The sequence below is a fragment of the Mustela nigripes genome, chromosome 17, assembly GCF_022355385.1.
Source record: "Mustela nigripes isolate SB6536 chromosome 17, MUSNIG.SB6536, whole genome shotgun sequence".
NCBI lineage: Eukaryota > Metazoa > Chordata > Mammalia > Carnivora > Mustelidae > Mustela > Mustela nigripes.
Genome location: NC_081573.1, coordinates 5,935,669 through 5,963,504, shown reverse-complemented (window position 1 = coordinate 5,963,504; position 27,836 = coordinate 5,935,669). Strand labels below are relative to the sequence as shown.

The 27,836-nt window shown below is 52.8% G+C and overlaps 1 protein-coding gene and 1 long non-coding RNA gene across 2 annotated transcripts; one reads left to right on the top strand and one right to left on the bottom strand.

Moving 5' to 3' along the window:
• On the top strand, positions 1 to 27,820 carry SULT2B1 (sulfotransferase family 2B member 1). The gene is made up of 7 exons (XM_059382139.1): positions 1 to 62; positions 13,450 to 13,589; positions 19,818 to 20,026; positions 21,648 to 21,774; positions 22,163 to 22,257; positions 26,278 to 26,458; positions 27,615 to 27,820. Exons 1-7 carry the CDS (start codon positions 16 to 18, stop codon positions 27,791 to 27,793), a joined length of 978 nt encoding a protein of 325 aa, XP_059238122.1. The 5' UTR covers positions 1 to 15; the 3' UTR covers positions 27,794 to 27,820.
• On the bottom strand, positions 788 to 3,014 carry LOC132004862 (uncharacterized). The gene is made up of 2 exons (XR_009400667.1): positions 2,663 to 3,014; positions 788 to 2,206 (listed from the first exon to the last, which is right to left on the bottom strand). It is a non-coding gene; the product is annotated as an uncharacterized LOC132004862 (long non-coding RNA).
• Positions 27,821 to 27,836: the final 16 nt, after the last annotated feature.

Genomic DNA, 27,836 nt, shown 5'->3' with positions numbered 1-27,836 from the left:
AAGGCAAGGAGGGAGATGCTGGTGTTGCTGGGGAAGCCTGGATCAGAGGCCCCGAGAGAGAGGTAGGAACCAGGGCTTTGCCACTGTAGACACGAATGCCAGAGCCGTGAAGTTCGTGAGCAGACAGCCCTGAGTTAAGATCCTGCCCAGGTCGCTCGCTGGCGGGGACCCTGGGGCAGACAGGGGCATTGGAGCTCTGCGTCTGTGAAATGGGTACAGTGGGTGATGCCTGGGGGGATGGGCCAGATCCAGCGCTCTCTGCTGAGTCAGGGTTTGAGCGTATTTTTTTTCCTTCCTCCTTCTCCAAACCCCGTGACCCCCTCCTGAGCCAGGAACTCAGGTGCCAGGAAGGGTGGGGCCAGGGTGAAGAATGGTGATAATTAGAACCTTCCTGAGCATTCAGCGTGTGCCAGGCTCCTGGAGGGCTTTGAGTGGATTGAGATCCTTGGGTCCAGGGCCTTGCTCCGAACCTCCCAGAGAAAGGGCTCAGACAGGAGTCCTCAGACTTTGGGAAAGGACTGTCCCTCGGCAGGCATCACCCCCATGAGGGGACCAGTGCCTCTGTGGTCTGTCCACCTGCCAGACTCACGCAGTCCCATAGACGCACAGCGTGAGCCCTCTGAGGCAAACATTTTCTCGCGGCCACATAAAAAAAAGAAAGAAAGAAAGAAGGAAAAAAGAGAGAAAGAAAACAAATGGCAAGAGACACAGGCAAAAATCATTTTAATTCTATATTTTATTTAACCAATATATCTGAAATGCTACCATTTCAACACAGAACCAAGAGAAAAAAATTATCAATGAAATCTTTTACATGCTCGGTACACAAAGCCTTTGGGACCAAGTGGCCTTTTGCTCCAATGAAAGGGCAGCCTTCCATCAGGAGGACATCTGCCTCTGGGCTCATGGCGTTACGGCTCAAGAAAGTCCTTCCCCGGGCCTGAGTCAAAACCAACCTGCCTGAAAAGCTTTCTGATCATTGGAATCAAGTGTCAGGGTGACGGTGAAATCAGTAAATAGCAAATACTGTTGAATGGGCCCCCCTTTTGCTCTGGCCTTGTTTCAAGGGCTCAGTGACCCACACAATATCCAGGGGGGGAGGCGTGCAGAATTGAGTGTTTCCATCATTCTGGAAAGTTCTGTTGGCCAGCATGGCTCCAGGCTGTGAGTGACCCAAGGGCCAGGAAAGGTACCTAGTAGGAGCTTAATAAATGCATGTTGGAAGGGAAAGAGAGAGAGAGGGAGAGAGGAAGCATTAGAGAGAAAGGAAAGAAAGAAAAATCACAAAGAGCCTCAGGCTAAAGGCACACACTGTGCTCTGAGGCGTGGTGGAGCATAGAGTATGCAGGGAACTGGGAGAACTTGTGGTGGGAACAGAACAACACTGGCCATGCTGGAGTGGGGCCTCAGAGAGGTGGGGGCCGTGTGAGCCATTGGAGGCACAGTGAGTCTACTGGCCCTTGAGGGACAAAGCCTGGGCTGCAGTACAAAGAACTCTGAGAATTTGAAGAGAGTGATTAATTTCTTTAGCTAGATTTTTCTCCATTACTATTATCTTTAGGAAAGTGATACATCTCAAAAAAATTTTTTTAAATTATTTAAAAGTTTGAGTGGATTTGAAATGTGCTAGAGGTGGAGGGAGAGGAAGAAACTGGAGAGGGGATTTTACCCCATCAGGACGAAACCTCATAGTTACAGTAATGCAAATAATATGACCCCCATCCAATGCCTGAGTAATTCCAACTCCTGGTTATTTGTCCAAGGAAATGAGAATGCAGGGCCACCCAAAGACCAGGATGGGGGCAGCACCTTTAATAACTTGATCTGGAAACAGCCTAGAACAGGGAAATGGATAGGCACCCTGTGATTTATTTACATAGTGGAATTCAACTCAGTCACAGAAAGGAAAAAAAAACTCTAATATACACACAAACACCCATGAATGTCAAGGATGTTACACTGAGCCAAAGCAGCCAGACGCTGGAGCACGTTCTGTAAGACGAAAGTTCCAGAACGGCCAAGACCAGACAACTCCATTTCTGAGGAAAACTTGGGACAGAGGTCACCTCTCAGGCAGAGGAGGGGGCAGATTCGGAGGAGGCAGCAGGAAACTTTCCAGGGCGCTGGGCTTTTCTACATCTTGCCAGGAGTTGGGAATCGCAGGAGGATATGCCTCTGTCAAAATTCACTGAAGAGTAATATATTCCTTCAAAAGGAAAATAATTTTAAAAAGGAGGGAAGTGGGATATCTCGCAGCTATTTTTAAACAAAACGAGACAGCTGTCGATTGACCTAAAAAAATAAGCAAGGTGCAGGGTAAGGTGTAAGGTCTGAAACCAATATTTTTTAGAAGGAAGAGAGGAAGAGGGGGAGAGGGGAGGAGGAGGGAGGGGAGAGGAGAAGAGGGAGTAGGACGGGGAGAGCAGGAGGAGGAGGAGGGAAAGAGGGAGAAGAACAGGGAGGAGGAGGAAGAGGAGGAAGAGGGAGGAGAAGGAGGAGGGGGAGGGGTGAAGGAGGAGAAGGCGGGGGGGGGGGGGGAGGGTGAGGAGGGGGGGGAGAAGGAGGTGGAGAAGAAGGAGAGGGGAAGGGGGAGCGAGGGAGGGAATCCGAGCCCTCGCTGTGAATGTTTGCGTTTGCTTCTACAAGCGGTTAAGTTACTCACCAAACTGGTGTTATGCCCAACTTTTTGCATCCGAGAGACCACCAAGGAGCCAACACCGATGCCATCACACGGGGGTTTATTCGACAAGCTTCAGCTTGGGCCTCAGTATACCCGACACAGCGGAGTAGGGACTTGGACCCCGAGTCTAGTTAAGGCAGGGGTATTTATGTGCGGTTACCAGAGGCTTGAGGGGGGGGGGGGGGCAGAGAGGGAAGATTCCAGACTTTCCTGCAATGAGCTGATTAGCTGGAGCCGGGCTGTTTACAGGGTTAGGTATAGCGGTTTTTCTTGGAACGAAAGCAGGGTGGGGTTCCCTGGAACTGAAGTAGAGTAGGGGAAAGTTCAGCCCTTGGTCACGGGGGCCTGAGTTGGCTGCGGAAGCTACGAGGTCTGTACTCATGCTGACGTTAAACTTGAGCTGGGATGGCCTTCCGTTTTCTCGGCCTCCACACTGGTAGTGCTGGGATCCCCTGAGGCCGGCAGTGGCATTGCGGAGAGAGACCATTAATAAATGCAGATGATCAAAAGCTATAGAGATATGATCCAAGAATTTGTTACTTTCCTAATTAGATTTTCTAAAGAGAGAAAGAAAAAGACGCATGCGCCCTTGGAAGAAAGTCTGGCAGAATTCAACAGCCTCCCACTCACGGGTGCTTAAGGCGGTCGAAATTCATTGAGTGAGGGCTCCCATTGCGGCCACAAGTGTTTGGGGTCATGTGGCCACGTGTTTGGTGGGCCAGGGCTCTTCCACCTCTGACTCCCACATTAACCCCACCGCCCAGACGTCTCTGGGCCCACCTGCCACGGGCAAGGGGCCAGCACATAGCTGTCCTGGCCGCTGTGCTCACAGTTCAGAATTCAAGACATAGGGAAGTCATGAAATGGAAAATTCTAGTCTCACGACGACCCCAGACCCATCCCTGGAGTCATCACTGTTAATGCCTGCCTGTCAGAAATGAACCTTCACGCCTATATCTCTTCTTATTCATTTCTTTTGAAAACAGAATCAAGATACTACTTCATACCATTTAGCCTTTTGTAGTATCTGGGACGTTTTAACAAATAAATACCACTTCCTTACCCCTCCGGTCTTTTAGTGTGAAAATATCCAAACATATTTAAAAAAAAAAAAAAAAAAAACCTTGTAAGAATTATCCACAAACTTCCCTATACCTCCCAATTTTTATTGGTATTATATATGTCTTTTTATTGTATTTTATTTTTATTATATATTTTATTTTTTATATGTCTTGTTTTATTTTATTTTATATTTTATTATATTTGTCTTATATATATGTCTTATCACGTATCTGAGCATCCTTATTTGTGAACTTATTTGTGATACGTTTCTAAAGTAAGCTGTAGACATCAGAACATTGCCTTGTAAGCAATCCCATATTTGCTTATGGGATTTTCTTTTAATAGAGAATATCTAGGGGCGCCTGGGTGGCTCAGTTGGTTAAGCGTCTGCCTTCAGTTCAGGTCATGATCCCAGGGTACTGGGATCAAGTTCCTCATCGGGGCTCCCTGTTCAGAGGAAGAGAGAGAAGCAGACTCCGTTGTGCTTGTGCTTGTGCTCTCTTGCTCTCTCTCTCTCTTTAAAAAAGAGAGAGAAAGAGAGAGAAAGAGGATGTATACCTACAGCGTAGTGCACAAATTTGAAGTTTGCTGGGTTTTAAGAAATATACACAGGACCCCTCTCAAGAAATAAACTCCTCATTTTGAATGGCTGGATTCCAATTTTTGTCAGGCCCTGATGCATTTATCCAGCCCTGTGTTGTTTCAAGTCTTGCTCAATGATCTTGCAATAAACATCCTGGTATATATTTAACTGGGCACCCCCTCAAGGCCACCGATCTATTCCATAAATTTCCAGGGGTCACGTCCTTTTGCCCCTCCAACAGATATGATGGGGTAGTGCCCAGAATGTCAGATACTGGTTCTGACAGAGGTGGGACATGGTAGGATAATTTCTCCTCCCTCCTAGAGAGCCTGGGAGTGGGGCCGGCTGATCTTAAGAAGTCACTAGCCAAAGAAATTAGTTACTAAGTGTTAAAACGGCTGCAAGCACATTCGCAGGGGGTGTCTCCTGCTTTAGCGGAGGTGGTCTGCATGCCTAAAATGTTGCCAACTGATCTCTCAAAGAGGTTAGTCTAATTGCTCTCCTGCCAATAGCAGGCAAGTGAAAAGAGCCTGTTTCTCTGTACTCTGGCCAAGGCATGAGTCATTCCACTGGGATGGAGGTGCCCAGAGGAGATGCTGATGCTTGCCCAGATGGGCTCCAGGCGGAATTTCAGGAGGTGAGGGAAAGGTACTCCTGCTACGGAGAACAGCCCAGCCTGGGGAACTGCACCGTGTGTCAGGGGAATGGGGTGCGCTGAACCTGGCTCAGGCTTGGGGAGGCTTGGCAGTGTTCCCCAGAGAAAGGCAGGTTGACCACAGGTGGCTGCCATGAGTCAGCAGGACAGCTGGCGGGGCTGCTAAGAGATCCTGCGGGCTGGATTGCATTCCACATTCCCGCTGGAAGCGTGGGGCCACTCCCAGGAAGGGGAGCAGCTCCAGCCCCACGCAGAACCCAGAATCCCAGGCCCGGATCCTGTCATCTCCTTTGCACACATGGTCTGCGTCTCTTGATCCGGGGGTTGTGAGTTTGAGCCCTGTGTTGAGTGTAGAGATGACTTAAAAATAAAATCTTTTAAAAACACAGGGCGTACACACACATTAGAACATTTTTCGGTTCATTTTTGTCCATTCAAACACCAACTACAATTGGGTTTTTTGGTCATTTCGCTTCACTTTGGTACCTCCCAGCACAGGGTGCAGAGTAGGTGCTCGGTAAATATTTGTGGGCTGAATGAATCAATTTGCCCCACCTCTGGCAAAAAGGCCTAAAGCTCCAGGGTTGGGAAGCTCTCCTTGGGCATCAGGCTGGAATGTCCCAGGAAAAGAGGTCCCTGATCCCCCTGTCACTGCTCATTCTTTTTTTTTTTTTAAGATAGATTTATTTATTTATTTATTTATTTGACAAAGAGATACACAGTGAGAGAGGGAATACAAGCCGGGGGAGTGGGAGAGGGAAAAGCAGGTTTCCTGCTGAGCCAGGAGCCTGATGCAGGACCCTGGGATCACAACCGGAGCCAAAGGCAGTTGTTTAACAACTGAGCCACCCAGGCACCCTCCACTGCTCATTCTTCAGATGAGACCAGAGAGGGCTTGTGAGTGGCTTCAGGTCACACAGCAAATCTAAGGCAGGCCTGCAAATGGGCAGGCATTGCTTCTTGGCACATCCCTGGTATATCCAGGAGGGACATTGACCAGCAGGTTGTTCTGTTATCATAGTGGCTAATGGACGCTGAGCATGTATATGAACAAAAGCTCTTTAAAGAAAGTCATACAGAGCAAAGTTGATTTGTGTGTCTGTGTAGGGGGGAGCGTATTGTCCTATGAATTTTAGCACAATTTTAGCTAAGATCTGAGTGGCAGCAGGGCTGCATTCCTTGAGGCTCTTGGGAGAATCTGGTTCTTCTGCGCCTTTCCAGCTTCTAGAACCTCCTAGAAGCCACCTGCATTCCGTGGCTCGTGGGTCCTTGGTCCGTCTCCAAAGCCAGCGGTTCGCTCATATGTGCCCAACTCTGTGCTCTGACCACAGCTTCTGCGATCACAGCTCCTCCCCTCCCTCTCTGAAGGACCCTCATGATTAAATTTCGGGCCACCTGAGAATCTCCCCATCTCGAAATCCTGACCAGAATCGCAGCCGCGAGACCCCCTTTCCCCGCAGTGTGACTTAGTCACGGGCTCTGGGGATTGGGGTGCACACGTCCGTGGGGACCACCGTCCTCCGGGCGGACCGTACAGACGTGCCTTCCTGAATCTGGCTTCCTTCACCCTCCTCGCGCCTTCGAGAGGCATCCACGCTGCTGTGGGTCGCGGCGGTCATCTCCTCTCATTGCCAAGGGCCGTCCCCTGGTGTGGACAGGACGCTGTTGACGTGCTCACCCGCTGGACGGTGTCTGTGTTGTTGCCAGTTTGGAGGGATCATGAACAAGGTGACTGTAAACACATGAATACAAATGTTTGTGTGGACATCAGCATTCGTTGCTCGTGGGTGAACACCCAGGAGGGGGAGAGACTCTGGTTTCAGATCTGCTTATAATAAGATAGTGCAGGGGCGCCTGTGAGACACAGTGCGGGGAGCACAGCCCTCTTGGTGTCGGCTCAGGTCGGGATCTCCAAGCAGCGAGATCTAGCCCCGCGTGGGGCTCCGCACTCTGCACCAAGTCTGCTTGGGATTCTCGCCCTCTCCCTCCGCCCCATCCCCCCTCCCACCACCTCGCTCTCAAATACATAAATAAATCTTTACAAAGTAAGCCGGTTTGGTGAGACTACCGTATATAATATAATATGATAATAATATTCCCCAGGAGTACTCTGGTAGCCAAGGGGAGGGAGATGGAGTCCCACTCCGAGAGGTCACGTGAGTTCCCCGGGGGCAAACCTCTATCTCCTTGACTACTGCTCACACCCCTGCCCAGACAGGAGCACATCTGGGGAGCACTGAGCGCAGGGACCCAGAGACGTGCGGGCAACGGCTCCCAGCTGGTTAGGGGTCAAATCGTGGAGCCATGGTGCTTGGGTTACTATCCCGGCTCTGCCTCTCTGTGCTTCCAGCTCACATTTGCAAGGTGGGGAGGGGATGTCAAGGGAGTGCAGGAAGCCAGGCCCATCACATAGCAGGGACGTGCTACGTGCCAGCCATCGCTGTCGGTATTAATATCACTTCCTCAACAAATATCGACTGGAGGGCTGCTCTTGGCAATGAAGACAGACCCAAAAATAAATAAATAAATAAAATAATCCCTGGTCTCACGGAGCTTACGTGCAAGCAGAGAAGGACGGCAATCAACAATCAGGGAGACACATAAACCGTGAGAGCGCCTGGGAAGATGCCCAGCGCACTGGTGGTGTGTAGACAAAGCAGGGTGAGGGGCTGGGGTGGGGCTCGAGTGCAAAGAGGGTGTCAGGTGAAGCCTCACCGACAAGGGGCAGCGGGGTGCTGTCTGTCGGAGCAAAGGCAGGAGGCGAGGGTGCCAAGCATGGTGGAAGGCAGAGAGGGCAGTCAGTGCAAAGGCCCTGAGGCAGGCCTCGGCCTGAAGGTTCAGAGGACCAGCAAGGAGATCAGTAAGCGAGGGGTGGACGTGAAAATTAAGGCGGAAGGGTCAATATAGCTCCTGTGGGGCCTCGTGTTCACGGTCAGGGTGTTGCTTTTTCTTTGAGTTAAGGCGGGTGGGTTCGGAGCAGAGGAGAGACAAGAGCCTACTTAGTTTCTAACAGTGGGGAGAACTGTCGCTGGGGTGCAGGGGTAGAAGTAGGAGACCAGTAAGGCGGCCACTAAAGTCCAGTCGGAGGGAAGAAGCCTTCCTACTCTCCTCATCCTGAGGCCCAGAGAGGGTAAGTCATGTATTCAAGGTCACGGAGCTAGTTGGTAGCAGAGCTTGAGTTCAAATCCAAGTCTACCCACCCTCAACCCATCTTCCTTCCCCACTGCGGACGGGGCTGCCTCTGGAGATGGTGACAGGGCCCTCATCGCCCGGGGATCCTAAGCAGGGATGGATTTGTTTATTGCACACCTACTCTGTGCCAGACCCTGGGGATAAAACACTGACCTTGACCCACACTCTGCTCTAGTGGCAGAGGAAGGGGTAGAGGTACACTGACAGGTACTTATTGAGACCACCTAGGAAGACTGCTGTGCGACCTGAGGGAAATATATTAACTTCTCTGGGCCTCCATGTCTTCCAGCAGAAAGTAGTGCTCACCATACCCACCTCATGGGGCTCTGGGAGAAGTCCAATAATGAATGTTTTTGACATAGATTTTCTCTCTGGGCGAATCCCATGTTCTTCCTCCCCTTCTGGGGCCAAAGGCAAGTCAGAACAGGGTCTTTCAGGTCGGAGGAGGCCAGAAGAATGGGCAGGCCTAGGTCACGGAGGACCTTGAGCTGCGGTCTGAGGGACTGCGGCCACATGCGGGGATGGACAGGTGGAAGGGGCTGGAGGCCAAGGGACTGAAGGGCCTGGCTGGAGAGCGAGAGGGCGAGGAGGAGACCGGAGTTGGACGGGCGCAGTGTGGACAGAGAGAAAGAGAGGGCCAGGGCTGGGGTGGGAGGCCGGAGTGTCGATGTGTCAGGCCATTCTTAGTCTCACGTTCTAGGGTCTCTGGAGCAGGGCAGACCAGAACCGGCAGCCTCGAGAAGGCTAATAGGCAGGAGCTCAGCCAGCGGCCCATTATGTTGGCCGGCGTGCTCTCTGCTGTTTCTTCTGCGGCCAGACTGATCCAGCTCCATTGTCACCTTCATTCCTTTGCTCCAGTCGAGCGATAACTCCGTGCCAGGCCCCAGACGTGGTGTGGGAACAAAACAGGCTTGTCACCCAGGGAGAGTCAAGTCCCCCTGGGGCCAGATTTGATTTACAAGCTGGGGAGCGAAGGCACACAGCACCTGTCTGAGGACACACAGTGGGATTCAGCCAAGCAGGAAGGGGTGGGGGGCGTTCCCAGCCTGGAACCCTCAAACACAGACAAGGGTGAGGGCGGGCCCAGCATTCCTGGCCAGGGGAGCTGCAGGCACAAAGGCCCGGAGGTGGAAATAGTGCTCAGTGCAGGGAGTAGTTTCGGGGTACCCAGGGAAGGTGGGACTGGGACAGAAACTGCCTGCAGGGCCGAGGTTCAAATCCCAGCTCTGCCTGGAACTTGTCATGTGTGGCCTTGGTCAGATCACTCTCCCTTCCTTCCATTGTCCCGTCTATAGTATCGGCACATGTGAGGAGGCGGCATTTGGGCCTCGATTGTTTATTTAATGAGCAATTGGCTGTTCTGGGCTCTGAGAGCACACTGATAAGGTCTGCACACTGCTGGCCTGCAAGGGGGCCCAGCTGTGGGCATCTTGAAGGGGCCGGGCAGGGGGTTCTGAAGTGCAGGGGGCTGCAAAGGGCTGAGACAGGGGAAAGGACATCACAAAAGCTCTTTGACTTTCTATCACTTTTTTTTTTTTTTAAGATTTAATTCATTTATTTGACAGAGAGAGAGGGAACAGAAGCAGGGGGAGTGGGAGAGGGAGAAGCAGGCTTCCCGCCAAGCAGGGAGCCGGACTTGGGATTCGATCCCAGGACCCTGGGATCATGAGCTGAGCCGAAGACAGACATTTAACAACTGAGCCACCCAGGGGCCCCATCTCTCTCACTTTCTTCTTGGTCAGTGCCTTTGTTCACTCCCGCGTGCACTGGGTCGGTCAGATACAGGAGAGAACCAGGGACGTGACCCCCTGGGGTGGAGCGAGGACCCTCCCTGCTGGGGGGTGGTGCATGAGGGAGATACCCTCGTATTGATTGATTCATGCCATCCGTGAATATTTCAGGGACTCCTGAAGGGCACAGCATCTTTTCCCTGTCAGCATCTCCCTTTTCCTCTCCTGCCAACCGGGGAGGACATCTCTCCGAGAGGCTGTCTGATCAAAGACCCAAACAGTGCTGCCCACCAGAGGGAGTTTCAGCTTTCCCAGTGTTTACCAGGAGCCAGGCGCCTCCGAGATTATCCCTTTTATTTTCATTTTTTAAAGATTTTATTTATTTGACAGAGAGTGGGTGCACACATAAGGAGGGGGAGCAGCAGGCAGAGCGGGAAGCAGGCTCCCCGCTGAGCAGGGAGCCTGATGCGGGAACTCAATCCCAGGACGCTGGGATCATCATGACCCAAGCTGAAGGCAGACGCTCTCAACCGACAGAGCCCCTCAGGTGCCCCTATATTATCCCTTTTAATCCTCAGGTAGGATAAGAACCCTGAGGTAGAGATGAGTGTTATCCTCATGGGACAGATAAGGAAACCGAGGCTCAGGGAGGCGAGATCCGCTGGCCAAGGCACGGAGAGCGCCAAGAGCCAGGCACTGGGCCGCCAATCCGTCTAATGGGAACTGACCGCCTCCAAGCGCCCACTCCCTGGGCTAATCTGCCTAGCAACCAGTGACATCACTAATTCCATGCCCACACCCCACCCCCCACCCGGGAAGCTGACAGTCATCCGGGAACAGTGAGGTCACTACAACTTTGCCTCTTGGTGGAGCATGCGACTCTTGATCTCCCGGCAGTGAGTTCAAGTACTTTTTACGTGCTCACGACAGCCTTATGAAGTACCGATTATTACTACCCCCATTTTATGGATAAAAAAACAGGTGGCACAGAGAGGTCCATTGATTTACCCGAAGCCACACAGCGGGTGGGACACAGAATTCAAACCCCCATATTCTGGCTTCAGAGTTTAGGCCCTCCATCAAGACACTGCTACTTCTCCCGTCTCCCTTTTGTCGTTGGAGAAAGAGTGTTGAAGTGTTGGGCCTCAGCTCGGCTAGGAAGTGCCGAAGCCATGTCCAGCCCCAAGGCTGTGCTCTTCCTCAGGCCTGTACCACTATAGTTACCCAGGGCCACACCCCCTTCAACCTGTGAGGTGACCAACCCTCCCTCCTCATCTCCACGAGAACAACCCCCACTCAGGGATAAAGGGCTTTTTGCCAACAGTCCGTAGCCCCTGACACCAGCTTCTCCTGCAGACCTTTCCAGGCCTACCTTGGGACAGGGACACTGTCCCTGGGAGGCCCCAGCCAGCTGAGCCTCCCCTGGGCTCCTAGAGCCCTCCAGCAACCCCAGGCAGAGTACACAGTTCTCAAGCTTCTCTTCTTCCCCTCCAAGCCTTACCCGGTGCCAGGCCTTGGAGAATCTCTCCATCCCTCAATCTCTAAAGCTGGTAAAGGCCTTCAGGAAGGATCCTGGGGGTCCCCTGAGCCAGTCATGGCCTTCAGGGGACCTCCATTAGCTCAACTGTCAATAAGCCAGCTGGGTTTTCAACCTCTTCAGGCCCCACACTCCACCTCCTTTTTACTAGAAATAGTTGTTTTAGTTGGAAGGTCTCCCCCCCCCCGCCCTTTAATTACTTATCCATTCATTCACTGAATATTTTGTTAAGGTAAAACTCACAAGAGTGCTGTACACGGGGCTTTGGTCAACAACTCAAGGAATTTTGCACAGTAGGCATGCTGTGTAACCAGCCCCCACATCACAGTCTCCCAAACCCCCAAGGATAACTGCTGTCCCGCCGTCTGGCACCTTCTGGCACCTTCTAGCACCTTCTAGCAACTTCTAGCACCTTCTAGCAACTTCTAGCACATTTCCTGTATTTGAACTTCCCGTAATTGTAATCATGGGGTCCGGACCCTCCTGCGGCCAGTCCTTCACTCAACACTGTGCTTCTGAGTTTCATTTTTGTGGTCCCCAACCCTCTTTATATATAACAGCATATTGGTAATAGCCTCTTTGCCATCCCGAAGTGAAATCCACAGACAATATAACCTACTTACACACATACTGGTTTGTTTTTTGTTTTTTGTTTTTTCCCAGTTCAGCGTTGTTCTCAGTGTACTCTAACGAGGCATGAATGGAAACGGCCCAGAGCGGCAGCTCAGGAAGGGCAGATCGGATTCTGCAGGGCTGGAAGTTTGGAAGGTGGCAAGGGGGCTCTCCTTAAGGGAAAGAACCAATGTGTGTGACTCTGGCCATAGGGAGAGGCGGGATGTTTATTTAGAGTAAGAAAGAGAATTAGAGCGACTGGCTTCATTTTGAAAGCTGACAAACCCTCCAAACATTCCAGAAAAATGACACAAACAAGCTTTTGGATTCATACACTTCAGACCTGCGCCTCCTCCTCCACCTCTTGCTTTCCGGGTCAGGTGCCCAAGGACAAGGGGTGTTGTGATGTGAATTCCTGCAGTCAGCGGCCTAGAGGGAATGCGGCCTTGCTAGGACAGGACAGGCATGACTGCAGATCCCAAAAATACCCTGGGGGGGCGAGCTCCCCTTCACCTTAGCGAGGGCCCCCAATACCCACCCCTCTCCCACACGCCAGGGGCAGGAGACCCCAGGGGAGGCTGTCACGGAAAGCTACAGCAGGTTGAATGGATTTTGCCCTTAGAACATCTCATTTTGCGGCTTTGTGGACCCATCATGGGGACTTTGGAAAGGCAGCTCAAGTGAGGGGCTTGAACTTTCGGACTGTTTCAGCTTCGGGGTGCCTGGTGGGCTTAGCCCGTAGAGCAAGAGACAACTCTCGATCTCAGGGTTGTAAGCTCGAGCCCCATGTTGGGTGTAGAGATTACTTTAAAATGTTAAAAGCCAAAAACAAAAACAGAAGTGTTTCAGCTTCATGGTGACCCCTGGGTTGGGTTTGAATGGTGGGCTCTGTGCTCCATAGCCTTGCAAGGAAGGAGCGGGCAGGGCGCATAGCTTCTGTGGCCTCGGTTTCCTTGTTGGTAAAATGGGGTGGTGAGTTAACCTCTTCCTCAAGGGTTGGGGCAAAAGGTGGGGGAGAGAAAAGCACTTAGCCCCGCTTTACAGTTGTGAAGGGCTCCGTGTCCCACCGGCTGTGTGGCTTTGGGAGTCACTCTACCTCTCAGTGCCTTGCTTTCTTCATTCATAAAAGGCAGCCAATAGCCCTCCTGACCTCAGAGTCTCGTTGTGGGGTTTGGGTAAACCATCCCCACCTTACAGATGAAGAAATGAGGCTCCGGGAACATTTGCTGCCAGGGTTCCCGTGGGGATCCGAGCGCCCCTCACCTGTCTCTTGCTCTCCCTCCCTCCTGCCCTGAGAGTCCTCTGCCCACCACCCACCTCCAACCTCCAGAACTGACGCCTGTCCTCACCTCCTCCCTGCTCCCTGGTGCTCACGGTGTCTCCCCCACACTCCCACAGCCAGAAGTTGTCCGGCGAATATTTCCGGTACAAGGGCGTCCCCTTCCCCGTTGGCATCTACTCGCCGGAGAGCATCCGCATGGTAGAGAACGCAGACGTTCAGGATGACGACATCTTCATCATCACCTACCCCAAGTCAGGTACCTGCCAGGCGCGGGGGGGGGGGGGGGGGGGCGGGGGGGGGGGGGGGCGGGCAGAGGGGCGGGGGGTCGGGTAGGGAGGGGTGGGGCTCTGAAACTGCTCCTTACAGGGTTGAACTTGGCCTTTGCCCTGATGAATCCCTCCACCCACCAGGTGTCCCTTCTTCCTCCTGCCAGGTGGGCTCTCGGTCCCCAGGGAAGCCTCCCCTGACCTCCCAGCTAAAGCAGGGTCTCCACCCTGTCCCTCTCCAGCCCCTTAACTAAATCTCCTTTCCTTCAGAGCGCCTGTCACCAGGAGGACCTATATTGTGCTTTTGTTTGTTGACTTATTCTCTGGTTTCCTCCCTGGAACAGGAGCTCTTTGAGGGCAGGTGGTTTAGTGGGTCTGGGCCACTGCTGTAGTCTTTGAGCCTAAAACAGTGCCCGGCACCTAATAAGGATTCGGTAAATATTGGCCGAAGAAAGGAGGCGGGGAGGGAGGGAGGGGGAAGGGGATGCTCTTAATTTTCTCCATTCCGTCACTGAAAAGCTGCTTACTAATCATCTGCCCTGTGTGGCGACCCAGCTGTGGGTAGGGAAGACAGCTGTCAATTTGTTGGGAGAGACAGACTTTATTTCAATATGCAATCACCTCTATTACTATGTAATTAGGGTTGGAATGGGTGCCCTCAAGGAAAGGTGCAGGGAGCATTGAATGTAGGTAACAAGAGTTGCTCTGGGGGAGGGCGCCTGGGTGGCTCAGTGGGTTAAGCCTCTGCCTTTGGCTCAGGTCATGATCTCAGGGTCCTGGGATGGAGCCCCCATCGGGCTCTCTGCTCAGCAGGGAGCCTGTTTCCTCTTCTCTCTGCCTCTCTGCAGGCAGGGAGATTGTGATATCTCTGTCAAATAAATAAATAAAATCTTAAAGAGAGAGAGTGCCTGGGTTGCTTGGTTGGTTAAGTGACTGCCTTCAGCTCAGGTCATGATCCTGGAGTCCCAGGATTGAGCCCCACATCAGGCTCCCTGCTTGGTGGGAGTCTACTTCTCTCTCTGACCCTGCCCCTTCTCATGCTCACTCGATCTCCCTCTCTCTCTCTCTCATTCTCTCTCTCTCAAATAAATAAAATAAAAAGAGATGGGGATGAGAGCAGCCTTCATGGGGGAGAAGACGTTCATGTCCAGATCTGGAAGCTGAAGAGGGGTTTGAGTGGGAAAGTGTGTCCTACACAGAGAGGAGCACATTCAAAGGCCCTGGGGTCAGAGGCAGCTTAATGAGACTGAAGGAACAAGGGAAGATCAGCAAGGCTGGGGAGAAGACTGGGGCACATGGGTTGATGAAGCATCCCTTTGGAACCAAGGAGAGGTTCTCCGGTGACTTTACTCAAAGTCCCTCGAGGAACTTTTAGTGAGAAAAGGGACAGACTTCAGCTTTTCCTTCTCTAGAACAATGGGAATTGACTCCTTTATTTCTTTTTCAAGACATTTTTGAGATGTCTTTTCAAAATATGACATTTCAAAATATGATATTCACCCTCTTCACCATGGAGTTCCATGAGGGGTATTTTTTGAGATATAATTCATACCTCCTACAATTTGTCCATTTTATTTATTTTCAAAGATTTTATTTGTTTGACAGAGAGAGAGATCACAAGTAGACAGAGAGACAGGTTGGCGGGGGAAGCCCGAAGTGGGGCTTGATCCCAGGACCCCAAGATCATGACCTGAGCTGAAGCAGAGGCTTAACCCACTGAGCCACCAAGGCGCCCCCAATTTGCCCATTTTAAAGTGTACTGTTCTCTGGTAGTAATGTATTCACAAAGCAGAGCAACCTTTATCACTATCCATTCTGGAACATTTTCACCATCCCAACAAGAAACCCTATACCCATTAGCCATCACCCCCAAAACCCCACATCCCCAACCCCAAGCTATGGCCACCATGAGTCAGCTTTCAGACTAGATGGATTTGCGCATTCTGGACATTATATATAAATGGAATCCTATCATGCAGGGTCTTTTATGTCTGGCTTCTTTCACTTAGCACAACGCTTTTGGGGTTCATCCATGCCATAGCACGTGTTAGTGTTTCTTCATTCCCTTTTATGGTGGAATGCCGTCCCATAGTATGCGTTCTATTTTCTGTTTATACATTCACTGGTTGGTAATTTATTGGGCTGTCTGCATGCTTTGTCTCGAGTAATGCTTCTAGAAACATGGGCATCCTGTCTGTGGACGCATGTTTTCATTTCCCTCAGAGTTCCCAGTTTTGAGAGACACATAGTCCTATAACCACCGTCACAACCAAGACACAGAACAGCCCCATCGCCCCCAAATCCCTTCACACTGTTGCGCAGCCAACTCCTCCCTCAGCCGCAGCCCCTGGCAACCACTGCCGTTTGTGGCCCCTAGAGTTTCGCCTTTTCCGGAATGTCACATAGATGGACTCCTACCATCTATGTGCAGCTTTGCACACAAGTGCATGGAAATATTTTTCTTGGGGAATACTCAGACGTGAGATTTCAGAGTCTACGGAAAGTAGGTTGGCTCGACTTTATAAGAAACTGCCAAGCTTTTTTTCCAAAGTGGCTTCATTTTGCGTTCTCACCAGCGACATTGGCGAGCTCGTCAACCAAGCGTCATTCCTTGCCAACACTTGATATTGTTGGGCTTTTCTGTCTGTTTGTTTGGTTTCTAAGCTATTGGAATAGGTGCATATTGCTATCACTGTTTTTTTTTTTTTTTAAGATTTTATTTATTTGACAGACAGAGAGAGATCACAAGTAGGCAGAGAGGCAGGCAGAGAGAGAGGGGAAAGCAGGCTCCCTGCTGAGCAGAGAGCCCGATGGGGGGCTCTATCCCAGGACTCTGAGATCATGACCTGAGCCAAAGGCAGAGGCTTAACCCACTGAGCCACCCAGGCGCCCCAACTATCACTGTGGTTTTAATCTGCATATCCTTGGTGTTTAAGGATGTGGCTTACTGGCCAATCACATGTCTTTTTTTTTTTTTTTTTTAAGATTTTGACAGAGAGATCACAAGTAGGCAGAGAGGCAGGCAGAGTGGGAGGGGGAAATAGGCTGCCTGCTGAGCAGAGAGCCTGATGCGGGACTCTGTCCCAGGACCCTAGGATCATGACTTGAGCCGAAGGCAGAGGCTTAACCCACTGAGCCACCCAGGTGCCCCAATCACGTGTCTTCTTTGATAAAATGTCTGTTCAAGCCTTTCCCCCATTTTAAAAAAAGATTTTATTTATTTACTTGACAGAGAGAGACACAGTGAGACAGGGAACACAAGCAGAAGAAGTGGGAGTGGGAGAAGCAGGCTTCCCGCCCAGCAGGGGGCCCAATATGGGGCTCAATCCCAGGACCCTGAGACCATGACCTGAGCCGAAGGCAGACACTTAACGTCTGAGCCATCCAGGCGCCCCTGCTTTCCCCATTTTTTAAATCAAAACCGTTTGTTTTCTGATTATCAAGTTTCAAGAGAATTCTTTTTCTTTTTTAAGATTTTATTTATTTATTTGACAGAGATCATACGTAGGCAGAGAGGTAGAGAGAGAGAGGAGGAAGCAGGCTGCTTGCTGGGCAGAGAGCCGGATATAGGCAGATCCCAGGACCCTGACATCAGTACCTGAGCTGAAGGCAGAGGCTTAACCCACTGAGCCACCCAGGCACCCCCAGCTTCTTTTTTTAATTTGAAATGTATTGATTCTGTTCTTAAGAAGTAATGCATTCAAAAAAGAAGAAGAAGAAGAAGAAGAAGTAGTAGTAGTAGTAATGCAGTCATAGTTCAAAATTTCAAGAGGTACAAAGGGTTTGCCCCAAAAGATCTCTTTCCTTCTGCAATCACCAAGAGCCTCTGTGTATCCTTACAGAATTTGTACGTGCAAACAGAAAGGTGCCTAAATACATTGTCACTCCCCCTGCCCCCATGGTTCACACGCTATTGGTACCATTCTGTACTATGGTTTTGTTTATATTTTTGCTTTCTTTTTCCTTGTATTCGTTTAGGAGGGAGAGAGGCAGAGAGAGAGGGAAGGAATCTTAAGCCCCCAACATGGGGCTTTTTCTGATGTCCCCAAGATCATGACCTGAGCCAAAATCAAGAGTCAGGCGCTTAGCTGACTGAGCCACTCAGGCGCCCCTCTTTTTCCTCGTATCTTGACATCATCCCATCTGACATCTTAAGACTGTGGACCAAGAACTTCCTTGCTCATTTGTTTGTGTACGGTTCCATAGTATTCAGTAACGTTGGATGCACGGGAATTCTTGTTTAAACAGCTCCTGACTGATGAATATTGACTAAGTTTTCAGCCTTTTTGCCTTTATACACAATACACACTTTATAGCCAATGCTGCCTCCCACGCAAATAGCATTTGCACAACCTACGCATATATCTGTAGAAAAAGCTCCTAGATGCGGAATTCCCCGGAAAAGGGTCTGTGGATGTGTGATTCTGATGGCCATCGCCAAATTTCCCTTCCCTGAGCAGCCGGTTTCGTCCAAAGCCGCTTTGAGCCGGATGGCGATGGTTTCACAACAATCTGAATCCATTTAACGCCACTGAGCTGGACACTTTAAAAAGGGTGAAATGCGTAAATTTTACGTTAGGCGTTATTTTACTGCACATCCGCAAAATAGAACATGTGAACTAGCGGGGGTGTTTTAAACCCATCAAGGGAATAAGGAGAACCCCAGGGGATACAGGAAGAGCCCAGGGAGGGCTCCGCCAGCCACTCCCCCTGGGCGGAAGCAGAGGGCCCAAGGAAGTCCGCTGGGGGCGCGGGGTCGGGTGGGCGGAAAGTGTCGCGGGGTGTTCAGGGCCCTGCAGGCCGCTCTCCATCACGGAGCCAGCTGGGAAGCGAGCCCCATCCTGCCGCAGGGTTCCTCCGGCGCCCTCTACTGGCAGAGGTTACCATTGCGCGGGCGCCGGAGACATGCTCAAGGGGTCCCGCTCCCATCTCCCGGGAAAGGGCACGGGAGAGTCGACTGGGGGCAAGAGGCAGGGCATCAAGAACCCGCGCTGGGTTAGTGCTAGAATCCAGGGCAATACCGGTGCGCCCGACGGGCTCAGCTGGTGAGCCGCTCGACTCTCCCCATCTCGGCGTCGTGGGTTCGAGCCCCACCTTCGTCGCAGAGACGACTTAAAAGCAGACAAAGGCGCCTGGCTGGCTCAGTCAGCTAAGCGTCCGCCTTGAGCTCAGGTCCGAGTCCCAGGGTGGTAGGATGGAGGCCGCCATCAGCTTCCAGCTCGGCAGGGTGCCCGTTTCTCCCTTTGCCTCTGTCTGTAGCTCCCCCTGCTTGTGCTCTTTCTGTCAAATAAAATCTTGAACAAAACAACAACAAAAACAGAGATCCAGGGTAATATAATACTAATAATAGGTGACTGTTAATATTATTTATTATTATTTCTCATCTTATTTGCCGATAGTCTCTCGGAATCCGGACAAGAGAAGCAGGTCATTGATGAGCTCCCTTTCTGCTATGTAACATTTGTGGGTCCCCCCAGAAATCAAGGGGTTACTCCCGAGAAGGGGTAGTGAAAGCAGCTGAGATTTTAATTTAAGCCCCGACGCCTGGATTGATTTAATTGCAGATTCCCCTATGTACTAGAGGAATGCTTCTGCCTCACATATAAGCCTCAGACTCCCAGACACGGAACCTACTAGAAGCTTGTCATTCCTTTAAACTCCGCGCAGGGCAGAATGCGTGGAGGAAAGTGGGGGGGACTCCATGCACCCTCGGCATTCTGGCTCTTTCCATCTCATGGCTGTGCCATCCCCGGGAGCCCCAGTTTCCAGGGGCGTCCCCACAACCAGCCGGCAGAGAGGGAAGGGGGAGGGGCCGTGTAGGAGGTGTTTATGGGCCAGGCCTGGAAAAGGCTGCTTGTCACTGCCACCTGCACTCACTTGGCCAGAACTCGGTCACATGGCCCCACACGCAGCTGCAGGGGAGGCGAGGGGAATGCGGTGCCGTCCTAGTCCTGGTGGGGAGATGAAATGGGGCTGGGTGGACAGCGAGCCAGTCTTTGCCCTGCGTGCCGCCTCCTGGCTTCGCCACCTTGGCCACCAGCGACTTTGTTTCTTTGAGCCTTGAGGTCCCGCTCTGAAAATCATAATAAGCAGCAGCCCCAGCTTCCCCACTGGCTGGCCAGGAGGCATCTGAGAAATCCGATTCTGTTTCTTTCTGCCCCCCGCCCCCACCCCCCGCCACCCCATCTTCAATTAATTTGCCCGATATCTCCTGACAGGCACCAATTGGATGATTGAGATTCTCAGCTTAATCCTGAAGGATGGGGACCCATCCTGGATCCGCTCGGTGCCCATCTGGAAGCGGGCACCCTGGTGTGAGACCATCATGGGGGCCTTCAGCCTCTCGGACCAGCCCAGCCCCCGCCTTATGAGTTCCCACCTCCCCATCCAGCTCTTCACCAAAGCCTTCTTCAACTCCAAGGCCAAGGTGCGACAGCCGGGGGTGCGGGGTGCTGTTGGGGTGGGGTAGAACATAACTGACTGATGGATTCAGCACGTGTTTGTTGAACACCTCCTAGGTCCCTGGACCGGATCTAGAACCGTGGTCAATAAGCACACAGCCATGTAAGCCCGCATTCTAAGGAGTAACAGGCAGAGAATAGATAAGGAAGCTCTTTAAGATGCCAAGGTGATAAACTCACATCAGAATGGAGCAGGGTGTGGGGGCATCTGGGGGAAGAGCATTCCAGGCATAGGGGAGAGTAGGTGCAAAGGCCTGGGGGCCGGTGTGGCATGCCTGAGGCTCCAAGGAAGCCTGTGTGGCCAGAACCAACTGAATGAGGGGGAAAGGAGTAGGGATAAGGTCAGGGAGGTTACAGGGTCCCAACTGTGCAGGGCTGCCTGAGCTGTGGTGGCAACTTCGTTTGTCCTCTGAGGGACAAGAACCAGGGCAGGGTTCTGAGCTGCAGAATGGGAGCCCACTTGGGTTTTCACAGGCGCCCTCTGGAGGCAAGGTGGAGAACAGACCATGGGGGCGACTGCAGGGAGTCCAGGTCGGGGGCCTTGGTGACAGAGACCAGGGTGGTGGCCGAGGAGGTGAAGGAAGCGGGCTGGGTTTGGGGTGTATTTTGGAAGTGGAACCAGGAGTCGGATTTGCTGACAGATGGGGTGTGGGTGTCAGGCAGATGAGTCAAGGGTGACTCCGTGGTGTTTGGCTTAAGCAGCTGGGAGGATGAGGCTGTCGTCACCTGGGATGGAGGGCGGCGGGAGGGGAGACTCAGGGGAAGGTGGAAGCTCTGTCGTCGGCCCTGGGCGGCTGGGTGAGGGTTGCCAGTGGGCAGGGAGATAACTGAATCAGGATGTGATAGGACAGATCTAGGCTGGACACACGTATCTGTTATTTGCTGGTCCACACAGAGATGGATAGAGTAATTACACCCAGGAGACTGGTGGGATTACCAAGGAAGTGAGTGCCTGACTGTGGTCTCGGGGAAGGAGACAGTTGCCCGGGAAGGACATATCTGATGGGGCTGGAGGGAGCTTGGTTGTGGCATATGAAGCAGGTAAACAGAGTAAGGCCAGGTCATGGGGGCCTTAAATGCCAGGCTCAGGGGTTGGGACTCTTCCCTGGGGTGCTGGAGAGTCGAGGAGGGCAGGGTCAGCTCTGGGTATAGAAAGACCTTCTGGGGCCATGTAGAGGCTGGGAGGCTGGGAAAGAGGCTGAGGTCAGGGACCAGGCAAGAATGGATGAGCTAGGGCCTTGGCTATGGGAGTAGGAAGGAGGGTCAACACCTCTCACCCTGATCTCCCCCATCCTGAGCCCCATGGCTTCCTCCTCCAGTCTTGATTCCCTGAAGCCAAACTGTCACTCTGTCTGGTCCAGGAACGGTCCTTCTCTCCTCCTAGAATGTGGTTGCTGGGAACTCTCCCCATCCTCTGGGATGTGGCGAACTGATCTAATCTTAGCAGGACAATCCCCTGAGAAATCTACCCCAAGTCGTTCCAGCTGTAGGATAAGAAGAAGGAAGGCTTGGAGACATGCAGTCTTTGGGGCTGGGGTCCTGCCTGTGTCTGACAGCTTCTCATCTCTCCCCAACATCCACACCCAGGTGATCTACATGGGCCGGAACCCCCGGGACGTGGTGGTCTCCCTCTACCATTACTCCAAGATCGCTGGGCAATTGAAGGACCCTGGCACGCCGGACCAGTTCCTGCAGAACTTTCTCAAAGGCGAAGGTGAGGACTGGGGCAAAGTGAGGTGAGGGGGTGCCCCTCAGTCACCCGGACAGGAAGGGGGTGGAGAGGGGTATGAAGGAGAGGGAGGCAGAGATCCCAGGCGTTAGGGCGAAGGAGACAGGGGAACAGAGAGAAGGATATAGACAGACACATAGATACAGAGAGGAGAGAAACAAAGAGACAGAGATGCAGAAAAGGGACAGAAACAGAGAGATGGGGAGACAGGGGTTTTCAGGGGGCCAGATGTGGGGGGTTTGGGGGAGGCATCCAGCTCTGAGGCGCCATGTCTGGGGCCACGTGGGGCCAGCACACCCCCTGCCCCAGCCCCAAGCCCTGGTTGGTGTGGTCTTGCTGCCCAGCCCTGATCCACCCATCCCTCCGCCCGCAGTGCAGTTTGGCTCCTGGTTCGACCATATTAAGGGCTGGATTCGGATGCAGGGCAAAGAGAACTTCCTGTTTATCACCTACGAGGAGCTGCAGCAGGTGAGCCCCCCGCCCCACCCCAGCCCAGCACCCCCCACTCCTCCCCTCCTCGTGCCCACTTCCCTTCCCTTCCCTTTCGGCAAGGCCCACCCTTCCATGCGACGCACCAGGTACTGGGGGCACAATGGTGAACAGAACAGGGTCCTGAGCTCCTATGCCACAGAGAGGGCATGGATAAATAAGATAAATGGTAGCCAGAGAGCAGAGCGAAGGAGCAAAGGCAAGCCGAAAATGAGTAGGGGAAAAGGAATGTGTGGGGGCACAGTTTTTTGTTTTGTTTTGTTTTGTTTTGTTTGGCACAGTTTTAAATACGGTGGTCAGGGAGGCCTGTGCTGGGGACGGGGGCAGAGGGAAATGACACTTAAGCAAAGATCTGAAGGAGAAGAAGGAGCCCTGGAGCTATCTGGAGGGAAATTGTCTCAGGCAGAGGGAACCACACAGCAGTGCAAAGGCCCTGAGGTGAGAGAATGCTTGATGTGTTCCTAGGAGAGCAAAGAAGCCCATGTGGCCAGAGTGAGTTGGGATGGGGGGTGGGAAATGTGGGCAGAGGGGAGACAGGAGGCCCAGAGAGACCTTGGCTTGTCTCTGAATAGGTGGAAGCCAGTGGTCAGCCCTGAGAAGGGGAGGCCATGCAGAACTGGGGCATGTGGGAAGTGAGCTTCAGGGATGGCTGTGACCTGAAAGGCAGAGGGGACTGGTGGAAGGAAACAGCCTTTGGAGTTACATGGGAATCCTGTCTGGACTCCATCAAACACCCCTGGAGCAGGCACCTGGGAGAGGAGAATGCCTTCTGGCTGGAGCATTCAGGGAGAGCTTCCCAGAAGAAGGTGCCATGAAGAATGCCCACTGCTTTGCTGGGCTGCGAGGAGGATGCTGGGCTTCTACAGGAACAGTCCACAGTGAACACAGCCAACAATTCTAGATTCTTTTTTTTTTTTTTTTAAGATTGTATTTATTTGAGACAGAGCGAGCATGAGGTGGGGGCAGGGGCAGAGGGAGAAGCAGACTATCCACTGAGCAGGGAGCCCGATGCGGGGCTCGATCCCAGGACCCCGGGATCATGACCTGAGCCGAAGGCAGACACTTAATGATGGGGTCCCAGGTGCCTCCAGGCGCCCCATTCTAGATTCTTGACAAAGATGTTCCCAGAGGGGCACCTGGGTGGCTCAGTTGGTTGGACGACTGCCTTCAGCTCAGGTCATGATCCTGGAGTCCCGGGATCGAGTCCCATATCGGGCTCCCAGCTCCATAGGGAGTCTGCTTCTCCCTCTGACCTCCTCGCTCATGTTCTCTCTCACTGTCTCTCTCTCAAATAAATAAATAAAATCTTAAAAAAAAAAAAAAAAAGATGTTCCCAGAGGCTGGGTACCTGAGCAGCCCCCGTTACATGCCCCCTCACTAAGCTCCCGGGACAGGTTCCCTTCTTGCATGCGCATTTCAGGTGTGTGTTGTATTCTTTCTGTCAGTACTTTTTGGAGTGGGAAACACCTGCATTTTTTATGTCCAATAAAGCAGTTAAAATCCCCTAAAATGTTGGGGAGCCTGGGTGGCTCAGTTAGTCGGGCATCCAACTCTTGATCTCAGCTCAGGTCTTGATCTCAGGGTCATGAATTCGAGCCCTGCACTGGGCTCCATGCTGGGCATGGAGCTTACTTAAAAAACAAACAAACAAACAAACAAACTTAAATCCCTCAGATCCTAAGACATATCATCCTTAAAATGGGTGAGAAAGGGGGCGCCTGGGGGCCTCAGTCTGTTGGGCTTCTGCCTTCGGCTCAGGTCATGATGCAGCCCCGCCTTGGGCTCCCTGCCCTGTAGAGAGTCTGCTTCTCCTTCTCCTTCTGCCCCTCCCCCCTGCTCATATTCTCTCTCAAATAAATAAATAAATAAATACATGTTTTTTAAAAATTGGTGGGAAGAGGCGCCTGGGTGGCTCAGTGGGTTAGGCCACTGCCTTTGGCTCAGGTCATGATCTCAGGGTCCTGGGATTGAGACCCGTATCAGGCTCTCTCTGCTCAGCAGGGAGCCTGCTTCCCTTTCTCTCTCTCTGCCTGCCTGTCTACTTGTGATCGCTGTCAAATAAATAAATAAGATCTTTAAAAATTAAAAAAAATGGTGGGAAGGGGTGCCTGGGTGGCTCAGGGGCCTAAATGTCTGCCTTCAGCTTGGGTCATGATTTCAGGGTGCTGGGATTGAGCCCTGCTGCATTAGGCTCTCTGCTCAGCAGGGAGCCTGCTTCTCCCTGTCCTTCCCACTTGTGCTCTCTGTCACTATCTCTGTGTCTCTCTCTCAAATAAGTAAATAAAATCTTTTTAAAAAATGGTGGGAAAATGCAGGCTCTCGGGGCTGCTGTGAGAACCACAGCGGTGGGCACTGGCATATTACTGCATAACAAGGTACTGCACGGTGTGAATATAGTTTGTAAAGTAAAAGAGCAAGGGTAGCGGCCAGTGTCCACTGAAGGTGACCGAGGCCACCGGTCAGATACCACATGTGGTTTTATCACATTTAATCCTCGCCAAGTATGGACAGGTGAGTTATCTATTAGAGCAAACCACACAAAGTTGCCAATATTTGGCCACATTTTATATGGTTCCCCCCAATATTATTAATACCCCTGTTTTATAGAGGAGTAGCCTGGGGGTTTGGATACTAGAGAGAGTTGACAACTTACCTGAGTTTTTTTTTTTTCCCCCACCCTGGTAAATCTCTTCACGTTGGAAGATCCAGAGAAGATTTCGGCATTACCAACCCCGCCCCCCACAAACACTTTTTTTCTCATCTAACTTTATTCTCCAAACCTAAAACTGGGCCATGCAGCCTGACAGAGCTTCTGGGCTGTGCCCCTGGGTGTGAGGAACTGCCAACATGTTAGAATTTCTGGGACACGCCAGTGGTTCAAGACAAGAAAGGGATGGAGGGTTATGAAACTAGGAATGACCTGGAAAATCAGAGCCATGGGGCTGGTGGAGCTGACCAGAAGGCTGGCTGCATTTCAGGGAAGGCAACAAGATAGAGGGGGGCAGGGAGGCAGCAGCTTTGGACCCTTAAATTTGAGCTTCTCCCTAGCTGTCTGACCTTGGACAAGTGTCTTCCCCTCTCTGAGCCTCCATTTACCAATTGGAGTAAGGACCGCTCTCTGCAGGGCTACTGGCACACTTGGCACAAATACACACGAGAGGCTTGGACCAGAGCTTGGTACCCAGGAGATGTTCAGTCCCCAGTGACTTGAGCTGTCAGGAGGGCGTGGATATTTGAGCTGGGTCTGGGTGGGGAGGTTTGCAGGGTGGAGGGGTGGTGGCACGGGGCATTCTTGGGAGTGCATTGCCGAGGCTGCAGGGAGCAAAGTGCAGGGAATGGAAAGGTCTGGAAAGAGAGGATGGGGGAGGACAGACCACTTCTGTCCTTGAAAGTCAGGCTTGGGGGGCTGGGACTCCTGTCCCAGGGCACTAGGGAGCCATAGGAGGGCTGGGAGCAGGGAAGAGGCTGGGGCAAGGAGTCCATAGGGAGAGGACCCCACCTGACCAGGGCTAGGGCTGAGGGCCCAGAGGAGGGGAGGGGCAGAGCTAGACTGCCAGGGGTGCGGGAGCAGGGGAGACAGAGGGATGGGAGGCTGGCCTGGGACTGGCTCAAGACCACTGTTCCAGGATGGGGACCTGGCAGGGAGTGCAAATATGGGGTACAGACAGGCTGACTCTCACTTCTAACTAAAGTGAAGGTGATTTGGCGTAAGGTGTCCGACTGACCTCTGCACCCTGCTGTGACCTCCATCCCACCCCCGCCCCTCCCTCCTGCCCACAGAACCCTCCAAAACCTTTTAACTGTGAAAACTCTCAGAAGCCAGAGCCCAGTCCCTCAGCTTGGAGATGGGGAAACTGAGGCAAAGCATCAGAGTCCCACAGACAGCTCTGGGTTGAGACTCAGATGCCCAGATTCAGAGTCTGATTGATGCCCTTCCTTGCCCTTCCTCCCACCTCCCTCCGCCCGGCCCCCCACCCCACCCCTCTCCCCTACCTGCAGGATCTCCACGGCTCCGTGCAGCGCATCTGCCAATTCCTGGGGCGGCCGCTGGGTGAGGAGGCGCTGGGCTCCGTGGTGGCACACTCAGCTTTCGGAGCGATGAAGGCCAACGCCATGTCCAACTTCACACTTCTGCCCCCCAGCCTGCTGGACCAGCGCCATGGTGCCTTCCTCCGGAAAGGTGCGGGGGCGAGGGGTTCTGGGGTGCCACTACCTGGCTGTGTGGCCTGGGCGAGTCACGTAACCTCTCTGGGCCTCAGTTTTCCCCGCTGAAACTTGGGGTTGCTCCAAACAGAATGACCTTCACAGCATCACTGTGGATGCAGGATTGACGCCACCCCGGCCCCAGGCTAAGCACTCACACTCTTTGAGGCTATCCAGAGTCTTTGTGAGTTCTGACTGGGAGCCTCTCACCTGGAGGCTAAATGGGGGCTCCCTAGATGACCCAGGATCCCCCCCCCAACCTCCAGGTCTTTAACAATGACACCTGCAAACTTCCTTTTGCTATGCAAGGTCACATAGGCACGGGTTCCAAAGACTAGGACAGGTCAACATCTGGGGGGGTGATTATTCAGCTCCACAGTGAGCCCCCCTAGACCTCATGAGGGGCCTCGTGTAGTATGTGGGGTGTACACTTGCTAAGATTCAAAATACCACAATCCGAATGACATTGGCCCCTGGATTCCAGGTTAAAGCCCCATGACGAAGTGAGAAACGTGAGGGTCAGAGGGATCCCCGCACCTGTCTGGGCACATGGAAGGGGCAGAGTTCCCACCCCTTGCCTGCTCGGCTGTTGCGAGTGTTAAGGATTGAACCCCATGAACCCAGGGCAGCCCTTCAGCCGGTGCCCTGGCACCAAGTGTGGGAAAGCTTTCATTCCCACTGTCAGAGCCACAATGGAGGTAGCGTAGGGGTTGCAGGAGCCCTGGGGTGAGAAAGCCCTGTTCTAGACAGGGAGGTGAGGGATGGGTCATAGCCACACAGTCACACAGGTGACACTGGGGCAGGAATGCTGGGTGGGGAGGCAGATGATGTTCTGGGCGGAGAGCTTTAAGGGGTCAGGGAAAACAGGAAGGCAACAGGCCTACCGGAGGGACAAGTAGGATGGGAGGAGCTGAGGGAGGGAGGGCGCAAGAAGGGTGCCCAGGGGTCTGGCCAGGTGACTGGGGACTGAGGCGGCCACCGTAGGAGGTAACGGGGCAACGTGGAGATGAAGGGGGTGGGGAGGTGCTTCTGGCAAAGGCCCGGAGGGGGGGAAGGGGGTGCTGGCATGTCGGGGGCGGGGAAGGTTCCCACGTTCCTCACCTCGCCCTCCTTCCCTCCCCCACAACCTCCAGGGGTTTGCGGCGACTGGAAAAACCACTTCACGGTGGCGCAGAGCGAAGCCTTCGACCGTGTCTACCGCGAGCAGATGCGGGGACTGCCCACCTTCCCCTGGGACGTGCCCGACGACGCCAGCCCGGACCCCGATCCCAGCCCCAGCACCCCCGAAGCCTCCGAGCCCCCCAACCCGTGACTCTGAGAATAAACGCGGCGCTCCTGCCCCCGGCTCTCGCTGC

What these genes read in the sequence shown, in the direction of transcription:
- SULT2B1 (XM_059382139.1), top strand. Translation starts at nt 16, where the DNA reads ATGCTGGTGTTGCTGGGGAAGCCTGGATCAGAGGCCCCGAGAGAGAG. An exon ending in GAACTTTCTCAAAGGCGAAG is followed by an intron (nt 21,775 to 22,162) that starts GTGAGGACTGGG and finishes CTCCGCCCGCAG; the next exon opens with TGCAGTTTGGCTCCTGGTTC. An exon ending in CCTACGAGGAGCTGCAGCAG is followed by an intron (nt 22,258 to 26,277) that starts GTGAGCCCCCCG and finishes CCCTACCTGCAG; the next exon opens with GATCTCCACGGCTCCGTGCA.